Here is a 16,852-nt window from a genome sequence, read left to right as displayed (position 1 = left end):
GGGGGGGTTTATATATAGAATAACAGATCCCCGGGAGTGGGTTACAGACTGGGATCTAATCCAGGGGTTCGGGGGGTTTATATATAGAATAACAGATCCCCGGGAGTGGGTTACAGGATGGGATCTAATCCAGGAGTTCAGGGGGGGGTTATATATAGAATAACAGATCCCGGGGAGTGGGTTACAGACTGGGATCTAATCCAGGGGTTCTGGGGGGATGTTTATATATAGAATAACAGATCCCCGGGAGTGGGTTACAGACTGGGATCTATTCCAGGGGCTCGGGGGCTTTATATATAGAATAACAGATCCCCGGGAGTGGGTTACAGGCTGGGATCTAATCCGGGGTTCGGAGGGTTTATATATAGAATAACAGATCCCCGGGAGTGAGTTACAGACTGGGATCTAATCCAGGGGTTCGGGGGGTTTATATATAGAATAACAGATCCCCGGGAGTGGGTTACAGACTGAGATCTAACCCAGGGGTTCGGGGGGGTTTGTATGCAGAATAACAGATCCTTGGGAGTGTGTGATTGAATCTCTGGGATCTGTTCATTCAGTCACTGACCTGTTATTCTCACTTTGTTATTCTCGTTGCAGATTGGTCTCCTGTCCTCTGGAATTTCTGTGATTTCAGCTCGGGGTCCTCATCTGAAGGTGCGGTCGAAACGATTTGTTCGTGCCAGAGTAAATAATAACTGTTCAACTTCAGAATATGTTCCATCGGGAAAGAACTACTGCTGTAACAAGTGTACTCGGGGTGAGAATTCGGACACTGTCCCATCACACACTCCCGGGGTCAGACACAGAGTGAATCTCCCTCCGCACCGTCCCATCGCACACTCCCGGGGTCAGACACAGAGTGGATCTCCCTCCGCACCGTCCCATCGCACACTCCCGGGGTCAGACACAGAGTGAATCTCCCTCCGCACCGTCCCATCGCACACTCCCGGGGTCAGACACAGAGTGAATGTCCCTCCGCACCGTCCCATCGCACACTCCCGGGGTCAGACACAGAGTGAATCTCCCTCCGCACCGTCCCATCACACGCTCCCGGGGTCAGACACAGAGTGAATCTCCCTCCGCACCGTCCCATCACACGCTCCCGGGGTCAGACACAGAGTGAATCTCCCTCCGCACCGTCCCATCACACACTCCCGGGGTCAGACACAGAGTGAATCTCCCTCCGCACCGTCCCATCACACACTCCCGGGGTCAGACACAGAGTGAATCTCCCTCCGCACCGTCCCATCGCACACTCCCGGGGTCAGACACAGAGTGAATCTCCCTCCGCACCGTCCCATCGCACGCTCCAGGGGTCAGACACAGAGTGAATCTCCCTCCGCACCGTCCCATCACACACTCCCGGGGTCAGACACAGAGTGAGTCTCCCTCCACACCGTCCCCTCACACACTCCCGGGGTCAGACACAGAGTGAATCTCCCTCCGCACCGTCCCATCACACACTCCCGGGGTCAGACACAGAGTGAATCTCCCTCCACACCATCCCATCACACACTCCCGGGGTCAGACACAGAGTGAATCTCCCTCCACACCGTCCCATCACACACTCCTGGGGTCAGACACAAATATAGCCTAATTAAAGCAATACAACAAAACCCCAACAATCAATCACCAAAATGCATGCGCTGCCAGATGGAAAATAAGTCCAGGGCAGTCTATTGGCTCAGGGTGTCTGAGCGTCCACGGGAGGAGCTGCACGTTCGACGGCCACGGGTGGAAACGACCTCCCGTCCCGCCCAGTGTGGAGCGTGGCTGGAGTCCGACAGTAAAAATTCCAATGTCCGTGCAGGTCACTACGTGAGGAAGGTCTGTGGCGGGGCAGGCCTGCGGACCGATTGCGCTCAGTGCCGGAACGGGACCTTCCTGGCGGCCGAGAACTCGTTGTCGAAGTGCAAAGCGTGCACGGTGTGCGACCCAGGTGAGAATTTCCGGCCGAGAGAGACTTGCGGGGGAGGGTGGGAGAGGGGAGTGGGGAGTCTCCGAGACCCTGGTGTCTGCGTCCATCTCCTCGTCCGTCTGTGTCGTCAGGGCGCTCCGAGCAGCTGGCCGTTCGGCCCGCGGCCTTGTTCCGGCCCAGATCACGCCAGAATCGCATCGCAGTTTCGACAGCGCCCCCCTGTCGCCCCGACGTTGAGGGGGGTGGGTGGGGGGGCTGAACGGAGGCCTGTTATCAGAGAGGGTTTAATTCGTTTCTGCCCGCCCGCAGTGCTCAACCAGATCGAGCTGAAGACCTGCGAGCCCCATGTCGACCGGCAGTGCACCTGCCCCAAGAACAGCTTCCAGAGGTGGCTGGACGACACCACTTTCCACTGTCAGAATTGTACCGTCTGCAAGACGGAGACGATCGAGTTCTGTGAGTGCCAGCGATCTCCCCCCGTCCTCCCCCCCCGATCTCCCCCCGTCCTCCCCCCCGTCCCCCCATCCCGATCTCCCCCGTCCTCCCCCAGCCCGATCACCCCGATCTCCCCCCGTCCTCCCCCTCCCGATCTCCCCCCCATCCTCCCCCTCCCAATCTCCCCTGCCCTCCCCCCTCCCGATCACCCCCATCCTCCCCCTCCCGATCACCCCCGATCTCTCCCGATCTCCCCCGTCCTCCCCCCTCCCGATCTCCCTCGTCCTCCCCATCCCGATCTCTCCCCGTCCTCCCCCCTCCCGATCTCTCCCATCCTCCCGATCTCCCCCCATCTCCTCCCCCCTCCCAATCTCCCCCCGTCCTCCCCCCTCCCGATCTCCCCCAACCTCCCTATCTCCCCCATCCTCCCCCTCCCGATATCCCCCCGTCCTCCCCCCTCCCGATCTCCCCCATCCTCCCCCCTCCTGATCTCCCCCGTCCTCACCTCTCCCCTCCCGATCTCCCCCCTCCTGATCATCCCCGTCCTCCCCCTCCCGATCTCCCCGCATCCTCCCCCCTCCCGATCTCCCCCCCGATCTCTCCCCGTCCTCCCCATCCCGAACTCCCCCCGTCCTCCCCCCTCCCGATCTCTCCCATCCTCCCGATCTCCCCCCATCCTCCCCCCTCCCGATCTCCCCCCGTCCTCCCCCCTCCCGATCTCCCCCAACCTCCCGATCTCCCCCATCCTCCCCCTCCCGATCCCCCCCGTCCTCCCCCCTCCCGATCTCCCCCGTCCTCCCCCTCCCGATCTCCCCCCGTCCTCCCCTCCCGATCTCCCCCATCCTCCCGATCTCCCCCATCCTCCCCCTCCCGATCTCCCCCATCCTCCCCCTCCCGATCTCCCCTATCCTCCCCCCTCCCAATCTCCCCTGTCCTCCCCCTCCCGATCTCCCCCCGTCCTCCCCCTCCCGATCTCCCCCATCCTCCCGATCTCCCCCCATCCTCCCCCTCCCGATCTCCCCCATCCTCCCCCTCCCGATCTCCCCCCGTCCTCCCCCTCCCGATCTCCCCCATCCTCCCGATCTCCCCCCATCCTCCCCCTCCCGATCTCCCCCATCCTCCCCCTCCCGATCTCCCCTATCCTCCCCCCTCCCAATCTCCCCTGTCCTCCCCCCTCCCGATCACCCCCGATCTCTCCCGATCTCCCCCGTCCTCCCCCTCCCGATCTCCCCCGTCCTCCCCCTCCCGATCTCCCCCGTCCTCCCCCTCCCGATCTCCCCTGTCCTCCCCCTCCCGATCTCCCCCGTCCTCCCCCTCCCAATCTCCCCCCCGATCTTCCCCCTCCCAATCATCCCCGTCCTCCCCCCGATCTCCCCCGTCCTCCCCCCGATCTCCCCCGTCCTCCCTCTCCTGATCTCCCCCGTCCTCCCCCCTCCCGATCACCCCCGATCTCCCCCCGTCCTCCCCCTCCCGATCTCCCCCGTCATCCCCCCTCCCGATCACCCCCGATCTCCCCGCATCCTCCCCCTCCTGATCTCCCCCGTCCTCCCCTCTCCCCTCCCGATCTCCCCCCTCCTGATCATCCCCGTCCTCCCCCTCCCGATCTCCCCCGATCTCCCCGCATCCTCCCCCCTCCCGATCTCCCCCCCGATCTCTCCCCGTCCTCCCCATCCCGATCTCCCCCCGTCCTCCCCCTCCCGATCTCTCCCATCCTCCCGATCTCCCCCCATCCTCCCCCCTCCCGATCTCCCCCCGTCCTCCCCCCTCCCGATCTCCCCCAACCTCCCGATCTCCCCCATCCTCCCCCTCCCGATATCCCCCCGTCCTCCCCCCTCCCGATCTCCCCCGTCCTCCCCCTCCCGATCTCCCCCCGTCCTCCCCCTCCCGATCTCCCCCATCCTCCCGATCTCCCCCCATCCTCCCCCTCCCGATCTCCCCCATCCTCCCCCTCCCGATCTCCCCTATCCTCCCCCCTCCCAATCTCCCCTGTCCTCCCCCCTCCCGATCACCCCCGATCTCTCCCGATCTCCCCCGTCCTCCCCCTCCCGATCTCCCCCGTCCTCCCCCTCCCAATCTCCCCCCCGATCTCCCCCCTCCTGATCATCCCTGTCCTCCCCCCTCCTGATCTCCCCCCGTCCTCCCCCCTCCCGATCTCCCCCCGTCCTCCCCCTCCCGATCTCCCCCCGTCCTCCCCCTCCCGATCTCCCCCGTCCTCCCCCTCCCGATCTCCCCCGTCCTCCCCCTTCCTCCCCCTCCCAAACACTCCCCGTCCTACCCCCTCCCGATCTACCCCCATTCTGCCCCCTCCTGATCATCCCCGATCTCCCCATCCCCCTGTCCTCCCCCTCCTGATCTCCCCCCGTCCTCCCCCTCCTGATCTCCCCCAGTCCTCCCCCCTCCCGATCACCCCCCGTCCTCCCCCCTCCCGATCTCCCCCCGTCCTCCCCCCTCCGGAACACTCCTGGTCCTCCCCCTCCCGATCGCCCCCCCGTCCTCCCGGCTGCTGATCACCCCCCGTACTCCCCCCTCCCGATCTCCCCCCGTCCTCCCCCTCCCGATCGCCCCCCGTCCTCCCCCTCCCGATCGCCCCCCCGTCCTCCCCCCTCCCGATCGCCCCCCCATCCTCCCCCCTCCCGATCTCCCCCCGTCCTCCCCCTCCCGAACACTCCCTGTCCTCACCCCTCCCCATCTCGCCCCGTCCTCCCCACTCCCACTGTCCGCCTTCTCTCTCACCACATCCCGCTCTCCATTTGATCTCTTTCACACATGGTCTCTGTCTCCCTCCCTCCCTCCCACACTCCAGGTACAGAAACTTCTGACACTGTCTGTGGCTGTGAAGAGAATTGGTTTTACCACACTCAGAATAAAGTCTGCCAACCCTGCCACAGGTGAGAGTCTCCCTGACCTCCTTCACTGATATCAGAAAATACTCCTCCACTTCCCCATCAGTGTGGAGGGAGATTCACTCTGTGTCTGACCCCGGGACTGTGTGATGGGACGGTGCGGAGGGAGATTCACTCTGTGTCTGACCCCGGGAGTGTGTGATGGGACGGTGTGGAGGGAGATTCACTCTGTGTCTGACCCCGGGACTGTGTGATCGGACGGTGTGGAGGGAGATTCACTCTGTGCCTGACCCCGGGAGTGTGCGATGGGACGGTGCGGAGGGAGATTCACTCTGTGTCTGACCCCGGGAGTGTGTGATGGGACGGTGCGGAGGGAGATTCACTCTGTGTCTGACCCCGGGAGTGTGTGATGGGACGGTGTGGAGGGAGATTCACTCTGTGTCTGACCCCGGGAGTGTGTGATGGGACGGTGTGGAGGGAGATTCACTCTGTGTCTGACCCCGGGAGGGTGTGATGGGACAGTGTGGAGGGAGATTCACTCTGTGTCTGACCCCGGGAGGGTGTGATGGGATGGTGTGGAGGGAGATTCACTCTGTGTCTGACACCGGGAGTGTGAGATGGGACGGTGCGGAGGGAGATTCACTCTGTGTCTGACCCCGGGAGTGTGTGATGGGACGGTGTGGAGGGAGATTCACTCAGTGTCTGACCCCGGGAGTGTGTGATGGGACGGTGCGGAGGGAGATTCACTCTGTGTCTGACCCCGGGAGTGTGTGATGGGACGGTGGGGAGGGAGATTCACTCTGTGTCTGACCCCGGGAGTGTGTGATATGACCGTGTGGAGGGAGATTCACTCAGTGTCTGACCCCGGGAGGGTGTGATGGGATGGTGCGGAGGGAGATTCACTCTGTGTCTGACCCCGGGAGGGTGTGATGGGATGGTGTGGAGGGAGATTCACTCTGTGTCTGACACCGGGAGTGTGAGATGGGACGGTGCGGAGGGAGATTCACTCTGTGTCTGACCCCGGGAGTGTGTGATGGGACGGTGTGGAGGGAGATTCACTCAGTGTCTGACCCCGGGAGTGTGTGATGGGACGGTGCGGAGGGAGATTCACTCTGTGTCCACCCCGGGAATGTGTGATGTGTTTTTTTTCTGATATTGCGATATTCCATCTGATTTCTCTGTTGTTATTTGCAGTTGCAGTGGAGATCGGCAATGTAAGCTGTGCAGAAACGGTGAGTGCCTTTTAGAGTGCTTGTCTTCCCTGTCGCACCGCCCCCTGGGTCGGGGAGGGAGGGAGGGTATGAATCTGCCCCAGGGTTCTCCTCCACATCCCTGTCCCACCAACCCCCGGGGTCAGGGAGGGAGGGCCCGAAGACTTTTCGGTTCGGGGAGCTGAACGACCTGCCCCCTCAGCCGTTGCCGGCTGCTGGAAGAGGCGTTCGCCAGCCCGTCGACCTTGGGCGCTCCGCGGTCAGTCTGTGTCTCGGGGAAGCCATCCTGCACCCTGCCGACAGGCTGAGAACGAGATGGTGGATGGAGTCCAACGTTGTTTGTCATATACATTAATGATCTGGATGAGGGTGTGGTAAATTGGATGAGTCAGAATGCAGATGATACTAAGATAGGTGACGTTGTGGATAACGAAGTAGGTTTTCAAAGCTTGCAGAGAGATTTAGGCCGGTTAGAAGAGTGGGCTGAAAGATGGCAGATGGAGTTTAATGCTGATAAGTGTGAGGTGCTACATTTTGGTGGGACTAATCAAAATAGGACATACATGGTAAATGGTAGGGCATTGAAGAATGCAGTAGAACAGAGGGATCTAGGAATAACGGTGCATAGTTCCCTGAAGGTGGAATCTCATGTGGACAGGGTGGTGAAGAAAGCTTTTGGTTTGCTGGCCTTTATCAATCAGAGCATTGAGTATAGCAGTTGGGATGTAATGTTGAAATTGTACAAGGCACTGGTGAGGCCAAATTTGGAGTATTGTGTACAGTTCTGGTCACCGAATTATAGGAAAGATGTCGACAAAATAGAGAGAGTACAGAGAAGATTTACTAAAATGTTGCCTGGGTTTCATCTCCTAAGTTACAGAGAAAGGTTGAACAAGTTGGGTCTTTATTCTTTGGAGCGTAGAAGGTTGAGGGGGGACTTGATAGAGGTGTTTAAAATTATGAGGGGGATTGAGAGAGTTGACGTGGATAGGCTTTTTCCATTGAGAGTGGGGGAGATTCAAACAAGAGGACATGAGTTGAGAGTTAGAGGGCAAAAGTTTCGGGGTGACACGAGGGGGAACTTCTTTACTCAGAGAGTGGTGGCTGTGTGGAACGAGAAGTGGTTGGGGCAGGTTCGATGTTGTCGTTTAAAGTTAAATTGGATGGATATATGGACAGGAAAGGAATGGAGGGTTATGGGCCGAGTGCAGGTTGGTGGGACTAGGTGAGAGTAAGAGTTCGGCACGGACTGGAAGGGCCGAGATGGCCTGTTTCCGGGCTGGAATTGTTATATGGTTATATGAAGAGCAGAGGCCCCGGAGATGAGGACAACGGAGAGGAGGTTGAGGTCGCCTCTCGCGGGGTTAAATTAGGTGAAGTCGCCAACAGGGCTTCAGTTCCAGCTGAGCTCAGCGTCCTCCTTGCTCGACTTGACAGTCGAAGCTCGGAGGAGCTGTCCCGGATCGCCACGGCCCCCCTCTCCCCTCGCCCGGTGAGCCTGGGATTTCCGTTTTCGAGGCCTGCGTGAGTGCATTGGTGGAAGAGCCTTGGTCAGACCCCTCTTGGAGTCCTGTGCTCAGTTCTGGCCGCCTGACGACAGGAAGGACGTGAAAACCACAGAAAGGGCGCAGAGGAGATTTACAAGGATTGGGGCGCGCCTGATTAGGATTGGTCGAGTGAACTGGGCTGTTTTCTCCTTGGAGCGGCAGAAGAAGAGAGGTGACTTGCTGGACGACGAGAGGCACTGATCGTGCGGGTAGTCGGAGACGTTTTTTCCCCAGGGCTGCAGCGGCTAGCGTGAGAGGACACAGTTTTAAGGTGCTGGGGAGTAGGTACAGAGGAGACATCAGGGGGATATTTTTTTTATTACTCAGAGAGTGGTGAGGCGTGGAATGGGCTGCCGGGAACGGTGGTGGAGACGGATACGATAGGGTCTTTTAAGAGACTTTTGTATAGGTACACAGAGCTTAGAAAAATAGAGGGCTGAGGGGTAACTTTAGGTAATTATTTTTCTTTAAGCCAGAATCGGTGCCACAAACTGTGGGGGGAGGCCGAACCCCTGGGTGCAGTTAAGGCGGAAGTTGACCGTTTCGCTGGTCGGTCGGGGCATCGAGGAGGCAGGTGTGTGGGGTCGACTGGGATCCGAACAGGCGCAGCAGGCTGGATGGGCTGAACGGCCCCCTTTTCTGCCCGAGGGTCGTCTTGGCCCCGCCTGAGGGGGCGCCTCCCAGAGCAACAGGTCAGGCTCGTCGGCTCTTCACGCCACCCTGGAACGTTCCGGGCCGTGAAGGTGAACCCGTGGCATTGTTCCCTATCGACGGCAGATCAGCGTTGAACTGCCAGCTTCCGCTCAAAGCGAACCGGCGATTGCCAAGACCCCCTTGCGCAGTTGGATTCTGGATTTTCCTCACCGGGAGACCCCCAGCCGGTTCGGATTGGGCAGCACCATCTCCGCCGCCTTCAGGGCCGCTTTATACCTGTGCGTCAACCCTACGCGTGGCGGCGACGCGGACCACAACAACTGTGGTTGCATTCCCCCCTACGCCGTGGTAGCTTCCCATCGGGCGGCCAGAGCGCAGGGAAGGGACCCTGGCTGCAATGCTTCCCCTAAAGCTTCCCGGACCTCCCAAATCATGGAGGAGCCTTTGCTCGACGCGAGCTGCTACAGCCTGGTGACTTCCACCCGAAGCTAAAACTCGAACGGTGATCGCCAGCGTCTGAGTATAGTGTGCGTACACTGATGCGATACTAATGGTCGGGGACGAGGAACCAAATCGTCAATTCTACCTCCCGAAATCCGAAAATATCTGAGATGCATTTCCTCGCCCGCCTCTCTCAGCGGCCGGGCAAGCACAGAAGACTCACCCTCCCCTTCAGTTTCAGTCGCCGTTGTTCGAAGTTCGAGTTTCTTCGTGTTGAAGCTCGACACAGTGGCATAGAAACCCCACCGCCAACTAGCGTTTTGGCGGTGAATTGCAGAGCGACGCAGACACACCAACGCACAAGTATAAATGCGCACAACGGCGTAGCCCGGTTGCGTAGGTTACGGCGTAAGCTAGCCGTGGTACACTTTGGAAGGACAAACTCCAAGGCAGAGTACAAAGTAAATGGCAGGATACTTGGTAGTGTGGAGGAGCAGAGGGATCTGGGGGTACATGTCCACAGAAAGTTGCCTCACAGGTGGATAGGGTAGTTAAGAAAGCTTATGGGGTGTTAGCTTTCATAAGTCGAGGGACAGAGTTTCAGAGTCAAACAACTGATACTAGAGCGTACAATCATCACAGCGATATTTGATTCTGCGCTTCCTGCTCCCTGGATTACAAATCGATAGTAAATATTAAAAATTTAATTTATAAATCATAAACAGAAAATGGGAAGTAAGGTAGTGCAAAAAAACAAACCGAGAGGCAGGTCCGGATATTTGGATCCAGATCCGGGTCAGGATCCGTTCAGCGGTCTTATCACAGTTGGAGAGAAGCTGTTCCCAAATCTGGCCGTGCGAGTCTTCAAGCTCCTGAACCTTCTCCCGGAGGGGAGAGGGATGAAAAGTGTGTTGTCTGGGTGGGTCGTGTCCTTGATTATCCTGGCAGCACTGCTCCGACAGCGTGCGGTGTAAAGTGAGTCCACGGACGGAAGATTGGTTTGTGTGATGTGCTGGGCAGTGTTCATGATCTTCTGCAGCTTCTTCCGGTCTTGGACAGGACAACTTCCATACCAGGTTGCGATGCACCCTAGGAGAATGCCAGGGTCTCACTGTCTCTAAACTCCTGGGTCTCACTATCTTGGAGGAACTATTCTGGGCCCAGCACGTATGAAGAAAGCACAGCAGAACCTCTGCTTCCTTCAGAGTCTGCAGAGATTTGGTGTGACGTCTAAAACTTTGACAAACCTCTACAGATCTGTGGTGGAGAGAATATCGACTGGCTGCATCACAGCCTGGTACGGAAACACCAATGCCCTTGAATGGAAAATCCTACAGAGGGTAGTGGATACGGCCCAGTCCACCCCGGGTAAATCCTCCCCGCTATTGAGCACATCGACACATAACGCTGTCGTAAGAGATCTCCACCACTCTTTTCTCCCTGCTGCCGTCAGGAAGGAGGTACAGGAGCCTCAGGACCCACACCACCAGGTTCAGGAACAGTTATTACCCCTCAACCATCAGGAAGGAGGTACAAGAGCCTCAGGACCCACACCACCAGGTTCAGGGATGGTTATTACCCTCATCCCTCCATGTTAGGGTTAGGGGTTAGGGTTAGTGTTAGGGTTAGGGGTTAGGGGTTAGGGTTAGGGGTTAGGGTTAGGGTTAGCACAGTTTGTAGCCTCTTGGTCAGTTGTCGACTGTCCAAGCTGGTGTGGTCTTTCCTTGACCCTGTCGTAGCCGCTATTGTGTAGATCCGCCCAGAACGCCCGCGGGGAAGTGAAATCTCGACATGGACAGACACCTAGCTTGATGAGAACTTTACTTTGATAAACCGCCTCCCCCCGGCCCCTCCCGACTCTCCATCCCCGTCCAACCAACCCCCCTGGGTCCGGGAGGGGGGGAAGGGTACGAAACAGCCCTGGTTTTTAACCCCCTCTGTTCCTCCTGTTGCCCCCCCCCCACAGGACATCCCCCGTTCTTCCTGCTTAGTATCGCCTCCTGTTCGATCGTGGCCCTGATAGTGATGGTTGGGGCGGGCTACCTGATCTTCCGCAGGACCAAGAAGGGCTGTCGGTGGCGGGCGTCCGGTGAGTGCCCGCAGAGGACGGCCGGGCGGAGGGTGGGGGCGGACGGCGGGCTGCGAGATGCTGGGTCCTGCGGGGAGGGAGCAGGATAGGGTGTGGGGAGGGTGGACGGGACGGGACGGTGAGGGGGGAGGGGACGGGATGGGACGGGGGTGGTGGGAGAGGGGACGGGACCGGGGGGAGGACATTACGGGTTCTCGTCGGGGCCAAGACTGACTCCAGTTCTCGATGGTTCAGCCCGTAGTGTGAGGAGCGGAGACCTCTTCCGCTCTGAAGTGAAGGGGAGCACCCCCGAGGTGAGTGGACTCTCCCCCCTCCCCGCCTGGCCTTGCGTCCGCACCTCAACTTTGTCCGCTCTCCCTCTCTCCCTCTACCCACACCCCTCTCCTCCTGCCCCTCACTCCCCCCGTGGGAAACGCCCTTCCCCTCGCCCCCCACCTTTGCTGCCCTCTCCCCCAATTGTCACTCTATCCCCTCCTCCCTGCCCTTGACCCCTCCTTCCCCTCCCCACTCCTCCCCCTCCCCCTCCTCTGTTCCTCCCCTCCTCCCTCCTCCTCCTTCCCCTCCCCACTCCCCTCCCACCCCACTCCTCTCCTCCCCGCTGCCCCTCCTTCCCCTCCCCCTCCTTCCCCTCCCCCTCCTTCCCCTCCCCCTCCTTCCCCTCCCCCTCCTCCCCCTCGTCCCCTTTCCTCCCCCTTTCCTCCCCCCTTCCTCCCCCCTTCCTCCCCCCTTCCTCCCCCCCTCCCCCCTCCCCCCCTCCCCCCCTCCCCCTCCTCCCCCTCCTCCCCTCCTCCCCTCCTCCCCCTCCTCCCCCTCCTCCCCCTCCTCCCTCCTCCTCCTTCCCCTCCCCACTCCCCTCCCTCCGCACTCCCCTCCCTCCTCCTCTCCCCGCTGCCCCTCGTCCCCCCTCCTCCCCTCCTCCGTTCCTCCCTGCTCCCTCTCTTCCCCCTCCGTTCCTCCCCTCCTCCCTCCTCCCTCCTCCTCCTCCCTCTCCTTCCCCCCCCACTCCCCTCCCTCCTCCTCTCCTCCCCGCTGCCCCTCCTTCCCCTCCCCCCTCCTCCCCCCTCCTGCCCTTCTCCTCCCTCTCCTCCCCCTCCTCCATTCCTCCCCCTCCTCCCCTCCTCCCTCCTCCTCCTTCCCCTCCCCACTCCCCTCCCTCCTCCTCTCCTCCCTGCTGCCTCTCCTTCCCCTTCCCCCCTCCTCCCCCTTTCTCCCCCCTCCTCCGCCCCTCCTCCCCTCCTCCCCTTCTTCCCCCTCTTGCTCACCCCTCCTTCCCCCTCTTCTCCTCCCTCCCCCTCCTCACCTTCCACCCCCTCTGGCCCCTCCTATCCCGTCCTCCTCCTTCCCCCTCCTGCTCCCTCCGCTCCCTCCTCCTCCTGCCCCTCACTCCTCCCCCCCCAGGGCACTCCCTTCCCCTCCCCTCCCACCTTTGCTCACCTCTCCTCCAATTGTCACTCCTTCCCCTCCCCTCCCTCCCTTCTCCACCACTCCTCCTCCCCTCTTCCGTCCCCCCATCCTCCCTCCCCTTCCTCCTTCCCCTCCCTGTCCTCCCTCCCCCTCTCCCGCTCCCCTCCTCCAACCCCCCTCTTCTCCTCCTCCTCCTCCTCCTCCAATCCCCCCCCACACACCCTCTATCTCCCTCTCACTCTCCTCGAACCTCTTCCTCCTCCCTCACGCTTAGGAACCCATCCCATCCTCCACCCCTCCCCCTTCCCACACCACCCCACCCCACCCTGACGGCACTCGCCTGCCCGTATCCTCTGTCTCACCCTCTCCCTCCCCCCCCCAAGAAGACCTCGCTCCCTCCCTCGAGGACGCACCCTCGCTGACCCACCGCCTCTCTCGGCAGGGCTCCCGCTCACCGGACCACCTCCTGCCCGTCCAGGAGGAGGGAGGCGGCCGGCCGTCCCTCCTGACCCCCACTCACCTGACCGAGCTCCCGGACTGCGTCCAGGTGGCTGGGACTGCACACCTCCCCGACGGTGAGTGCTGCGGGGGGGGGGGGGGCGGCCGAGAGGGGAGAGGGTGGGGAGGGAGAGATGGTGAAAGAACAGGGAGACAAGATTCAGGATCAGTTCCTGAGGACTGGAAGGTAGCGAATGTTATCCCACCTTTTAAGAAGGGAGGGAGAGAGAAAACAGGGAATTATAGCCGGTTAGCCTGACGTCAGTGGTGGGGAAGATGCTGGAGTCAATTATAAAAGATGAAATTACGACACATCTGGATAGCAGTAACAGGATAGGTCCAAGTCAGCATGGATTTACGAAGGGGAAATCGTGCTTGACTAATCTTCTGGAATTTTTTGAGGATGTAACTATGAAAATGGACAAGAGAGAGCCAGTGGATGTAGTGTACCTGGACTTTCAGAAAGCCTTTGATAAAGTCCCACATAGGAGATTAGTGGACAAAATTAGGGCACATGGCATTGGGGGCAGAGTACTGACATGGATTGAAAATTGGCTGGCTGACAGAAAACAAAGTGTAGGGATTAACGGGTCCCTTTCGGAATGGCAGGCAGTGACCAGTGGGGTACCGCAGGGTTCAGTGCTGGGACCGCAGCTGTTTACAATATATATTAATGATTTAGATGAGGGAATTAAAAGTAACATTAGCAAATTTGCCGATGACACAAAGCTGGGTGGCAGTGTGAAATGTGAGGAGGATGTTATGAGAATGCAGGGTGACTTGGACAGGCTGGGTGAGTGGGCAGATGCGTGGCAGATGCAGTTTAATGTGGATAAATGTGAGGTTATCCACTTTGGTGGTAAGAACGGGAAGGCAGATTATTATCTAAATGGGAGTCAAGTTAGGAAGAGGGGAAGCACAACGAGATCTAGGTGTTCTTGTACATCAGTCACTGAAAGCAAGCATGCAAGTACAGCAGGCAGTGAAGAAAGCTAATGGCATGCTGGCCTTCATAACAAGGGGAATTGAGTATAAGAGCAAGAGGTCCTTCTGCAGCTGTACAGGGCCCTGGTGAGACCACACCTGGAGTACTGTGCGCAGTTTTGGTCTCCAAATTTAAGGAAGGACATCTTGCTATTGAGGGATTGCAGCGTAGGTTCACAAGATTAATTCCCGGGATGGTGGGACTGTCTATGTCGAAAGATTGGAGCAACTGGGCTTGTATACTCTGGAATTTAGAAGGCTGAGAGGGATCTGATTGAAACATATAAGATTATTAAGGGATTGGACACGCTGGAGGCAGGAAGCATGTTCCCGCTGATGGGTGAGTCCAGAACCAGAGGCCACAGTTTAAGAATAAGGGGTAAGCCATTTAGAACGGAGTTGAGGGAAAACTTTGTCACCCAGAGAGTGGTGGATATATGGAATGCTCTGCCCCAGAAGGCTGTGGAGGCCAAGTCTCTGGATGCTCTCAAGAAAGAGATGGATAGAGCTCTTAAAGATAGTGGAATCAAAGGTTATGGGGATAAGGCAGGAACTGGATACTGATTGTGGATGATCAGCCATGATCACAGTGAATGGCGGTGCTGGCTCAAAGGGCCAAATGGCCGATTCCTGCACCTATTGTCTGTTGTCTATAGAACAGGGCAGAGAAAGAGAGGAGGAGGGGGAGAGAGGGAAGGAGAGAGAGGAGGAGGAGGGAGATTGAGGAGTGGGTGGAGAGAGAGAGGGAGGAGGGGAGGGGAAAGGAGAGGTGGGGACTGAGAGGGGAGGGAGGGAAGGAGAGGGAGAAGGGAGAGGAGGGGAGAGAGTAGTCAGGGGAGAGGGAGAACGGGAGAAATGAGGGAAGGAAAGAGAATGAGAGAGAGAGGAAGGGCAGAGAAAGAGAATGGGAGAGAGCGAGAGAGGAGGGGTAAAGGTGGGGGGAGAAGGAGGGGCAGTGGGGGAGGAGGAGAGAAGGTGGGGAGAGCGAGAAGGTGAAGGAAAACAGATGGACGGAGAGGAATGGGAGAAAGAATGAAGGGAGGGAGATGAGAAGAGAGAGAACGGGGCAGAGAAAGAGGAGGAGGGAGAGGGAGGGAAGGGGAGAGAGGAGGAGGAGGAAGATTGTTAAGAATGTTATGATGAGGTTGTATAAGGCATTGGTGAGGCCGAATCTGGAGTATTGTGTTCAGTTTTGGTCACCAAATTACAGGAAGGATATAAATAAGGTTGAAAGAGTGCAGAGAAGGTTTACAAGGATGTTGCTGGGACTTGAGAGACTCAGTTACAGAGAAAGGTTGAATAGGTTAGGACTTTATTCCCTGGAGCATAGAAGAATGTGGGGAGATTTGATAGAGGTATATAAAATTATGATGGGTATTGATAGAGTGAATGCAAGCAGGCTTTTTCCACTGAGGCAAGGGGAGAAAAAAACCAGAGGACATGGGTTAAGGGTGAGGGGGGAAAAGTTTAAAGGGAACATTAGGGGGGGCTTCTTCACACAGAGTGTGGTGGGAGTATGGAATGAGCTGCCAGACGAGGTGGTAAATGCGGGTTCTTTTTTAACATTTAAGAATAAATTGGACAGATACATGGATGGGAGGTGTATGGAGGGATATGGTCCGTGTGCAGGTCAGTGGGACTAGGCAGAGAATGGTTCGGCACAGCCAAGAAGGGCCGAAGGGCCTGTTTCTGTGCTGTAGTTTCTATGGTTTCTATTGAGGTGGGTGGAGAGAGAGGAGGGGAGAGGGAGGTGAAGAGGAGGGAGAATGAGTGAATGGGACGGTACAGATAACTTCTCTCCCCCTCCTCCCCGTCTCTCCCTCTCTCCCCCCACCCCCAGACCAGAGGCTGTCGTACGCGGTGGCGGACAGTGGTGCCCGCCTCTCGCTGGCGGGAGTTCGTCCGGCGCCTGGGCCTGTCGGACACGCAGATCGAGCGGGCCGAGATGGAGGCCCGGCCCAGCTTCCGGGAGGCGCAGTACCAGATGTTCCAGCTGTGGCGGCAGCGGCAGGGACGGGGGCGGGGGCGGAGGCCGGGGGGGCGGCCGGCGCGGCCCCCCTCCAGCTGGTGTACCCGGGCCCTCAGAGACATGCAGCTGAACGGCTGCGCCGAGCAACTACAGGAACAACTTCAGTGAATGCACACCAGCGCCCCCCACCCTCCGTTACCTGCCTTCTGCCTCCATTACGCCCCTCCCCCCACCGCCCCCACCCCCACCTCCGTTACCCCCCCTCCCTGCCTCCCGCGCCTCCATTACCATCGCCCCCCACCTCCGTTACCCCCTCCCTGCCTCCTGCCTCCATTACCCCCTCCCCCAACTGACCCCCACCTCCGTTACCCCCCTCCCTGCCCTCCCTACCTCTGTTACCCCCCCCACCTCTGTTACCCCCCTCCCTGCCTCTGTTACCCCCTTCCTGTCTCCGTTGCCCCCCCTCCCTACCTCTGTTACCCTCCTCCCCTCCCTGCCTCCATTTCCCCCTCTCCCTCCCTGCTTCCGTTACCCCCCTCTGCCTCCATTACCCCCTCCCTGCCTCTGTTACCCCCTCCCTGCCTCTGTTACCCCCCTCCTTCCCCATCCCCATTAACCCCTCCCTGCCTCCCTACCTCTGTTACCCCCCTCCCTCCCTGCCTCTGTTACCCCCTCCCTGCCTCTGTTACTCCCTCCCTGCCTCTGTTACCCCCTCCTTTCCCCATCCCCATTAACCCCTCCCTGCCTCCCTACCTCTGTTACCCCCCCTCCCTCCCTGCCTCTGTTACCCCCCTCCCTGCCTCTGTTACTCCCTCCCTGCCTCTGTTACCCCCTCCTTCCCCATCCCCATTACCCC

The 16,852-nt window shown here is 59.2% G+C and overlaps 1 protein-coding gene across 1 annotated transcript; it reads left to right on the top strand.

Moving 5' to 3' along the window:
* Positions 1-567: 567 nt before the first annotated feature.
* On the top strand, positions 568-16,349 carry LOC140193181 (tumor necrosis factor receptor superfamily member 1A-like; the record flags this gene model as incomplete). Its single annotated transcript, XM_072250586.1, has 9 exons — positions 568-760; positions 1,814-1,942; positions 2,231-2,377; positions 5,160-5,244; positions 6,394-6,431; positions 11,019-11,141; positions 11,376-11,434; positions 12,988-13,120; positions 15,868-16,349. Coding segments are annotated over 9 exons (1,389 nt in total), but the record flags the coding sequence as incomplete, so codon positions are not given.
* Between the last annotated feature and the right edge of the window lie 503 nt (positions 16,350-16,852).

Source organism: Mobula birostris, unplaced genomic scaffold (assembly GCF_030028105.1).
Source record: "Mobula birostris isolate sMobBir1 unplaced genomic scaffold, sMobBir1.hap1 scaffold_4208, whole genome shotgun sequence".
NCBI classification, from domain to species: domain Eukaryota; kingdom Metazoa; phylum Chordata; class Chondrichthyes; order Myliobatiformes; family Myliobatidae; genus Mobula; species Mobula birostris.
This window is presented reverse-complemented; position numbering and strand designations above follow the sequence as displayed.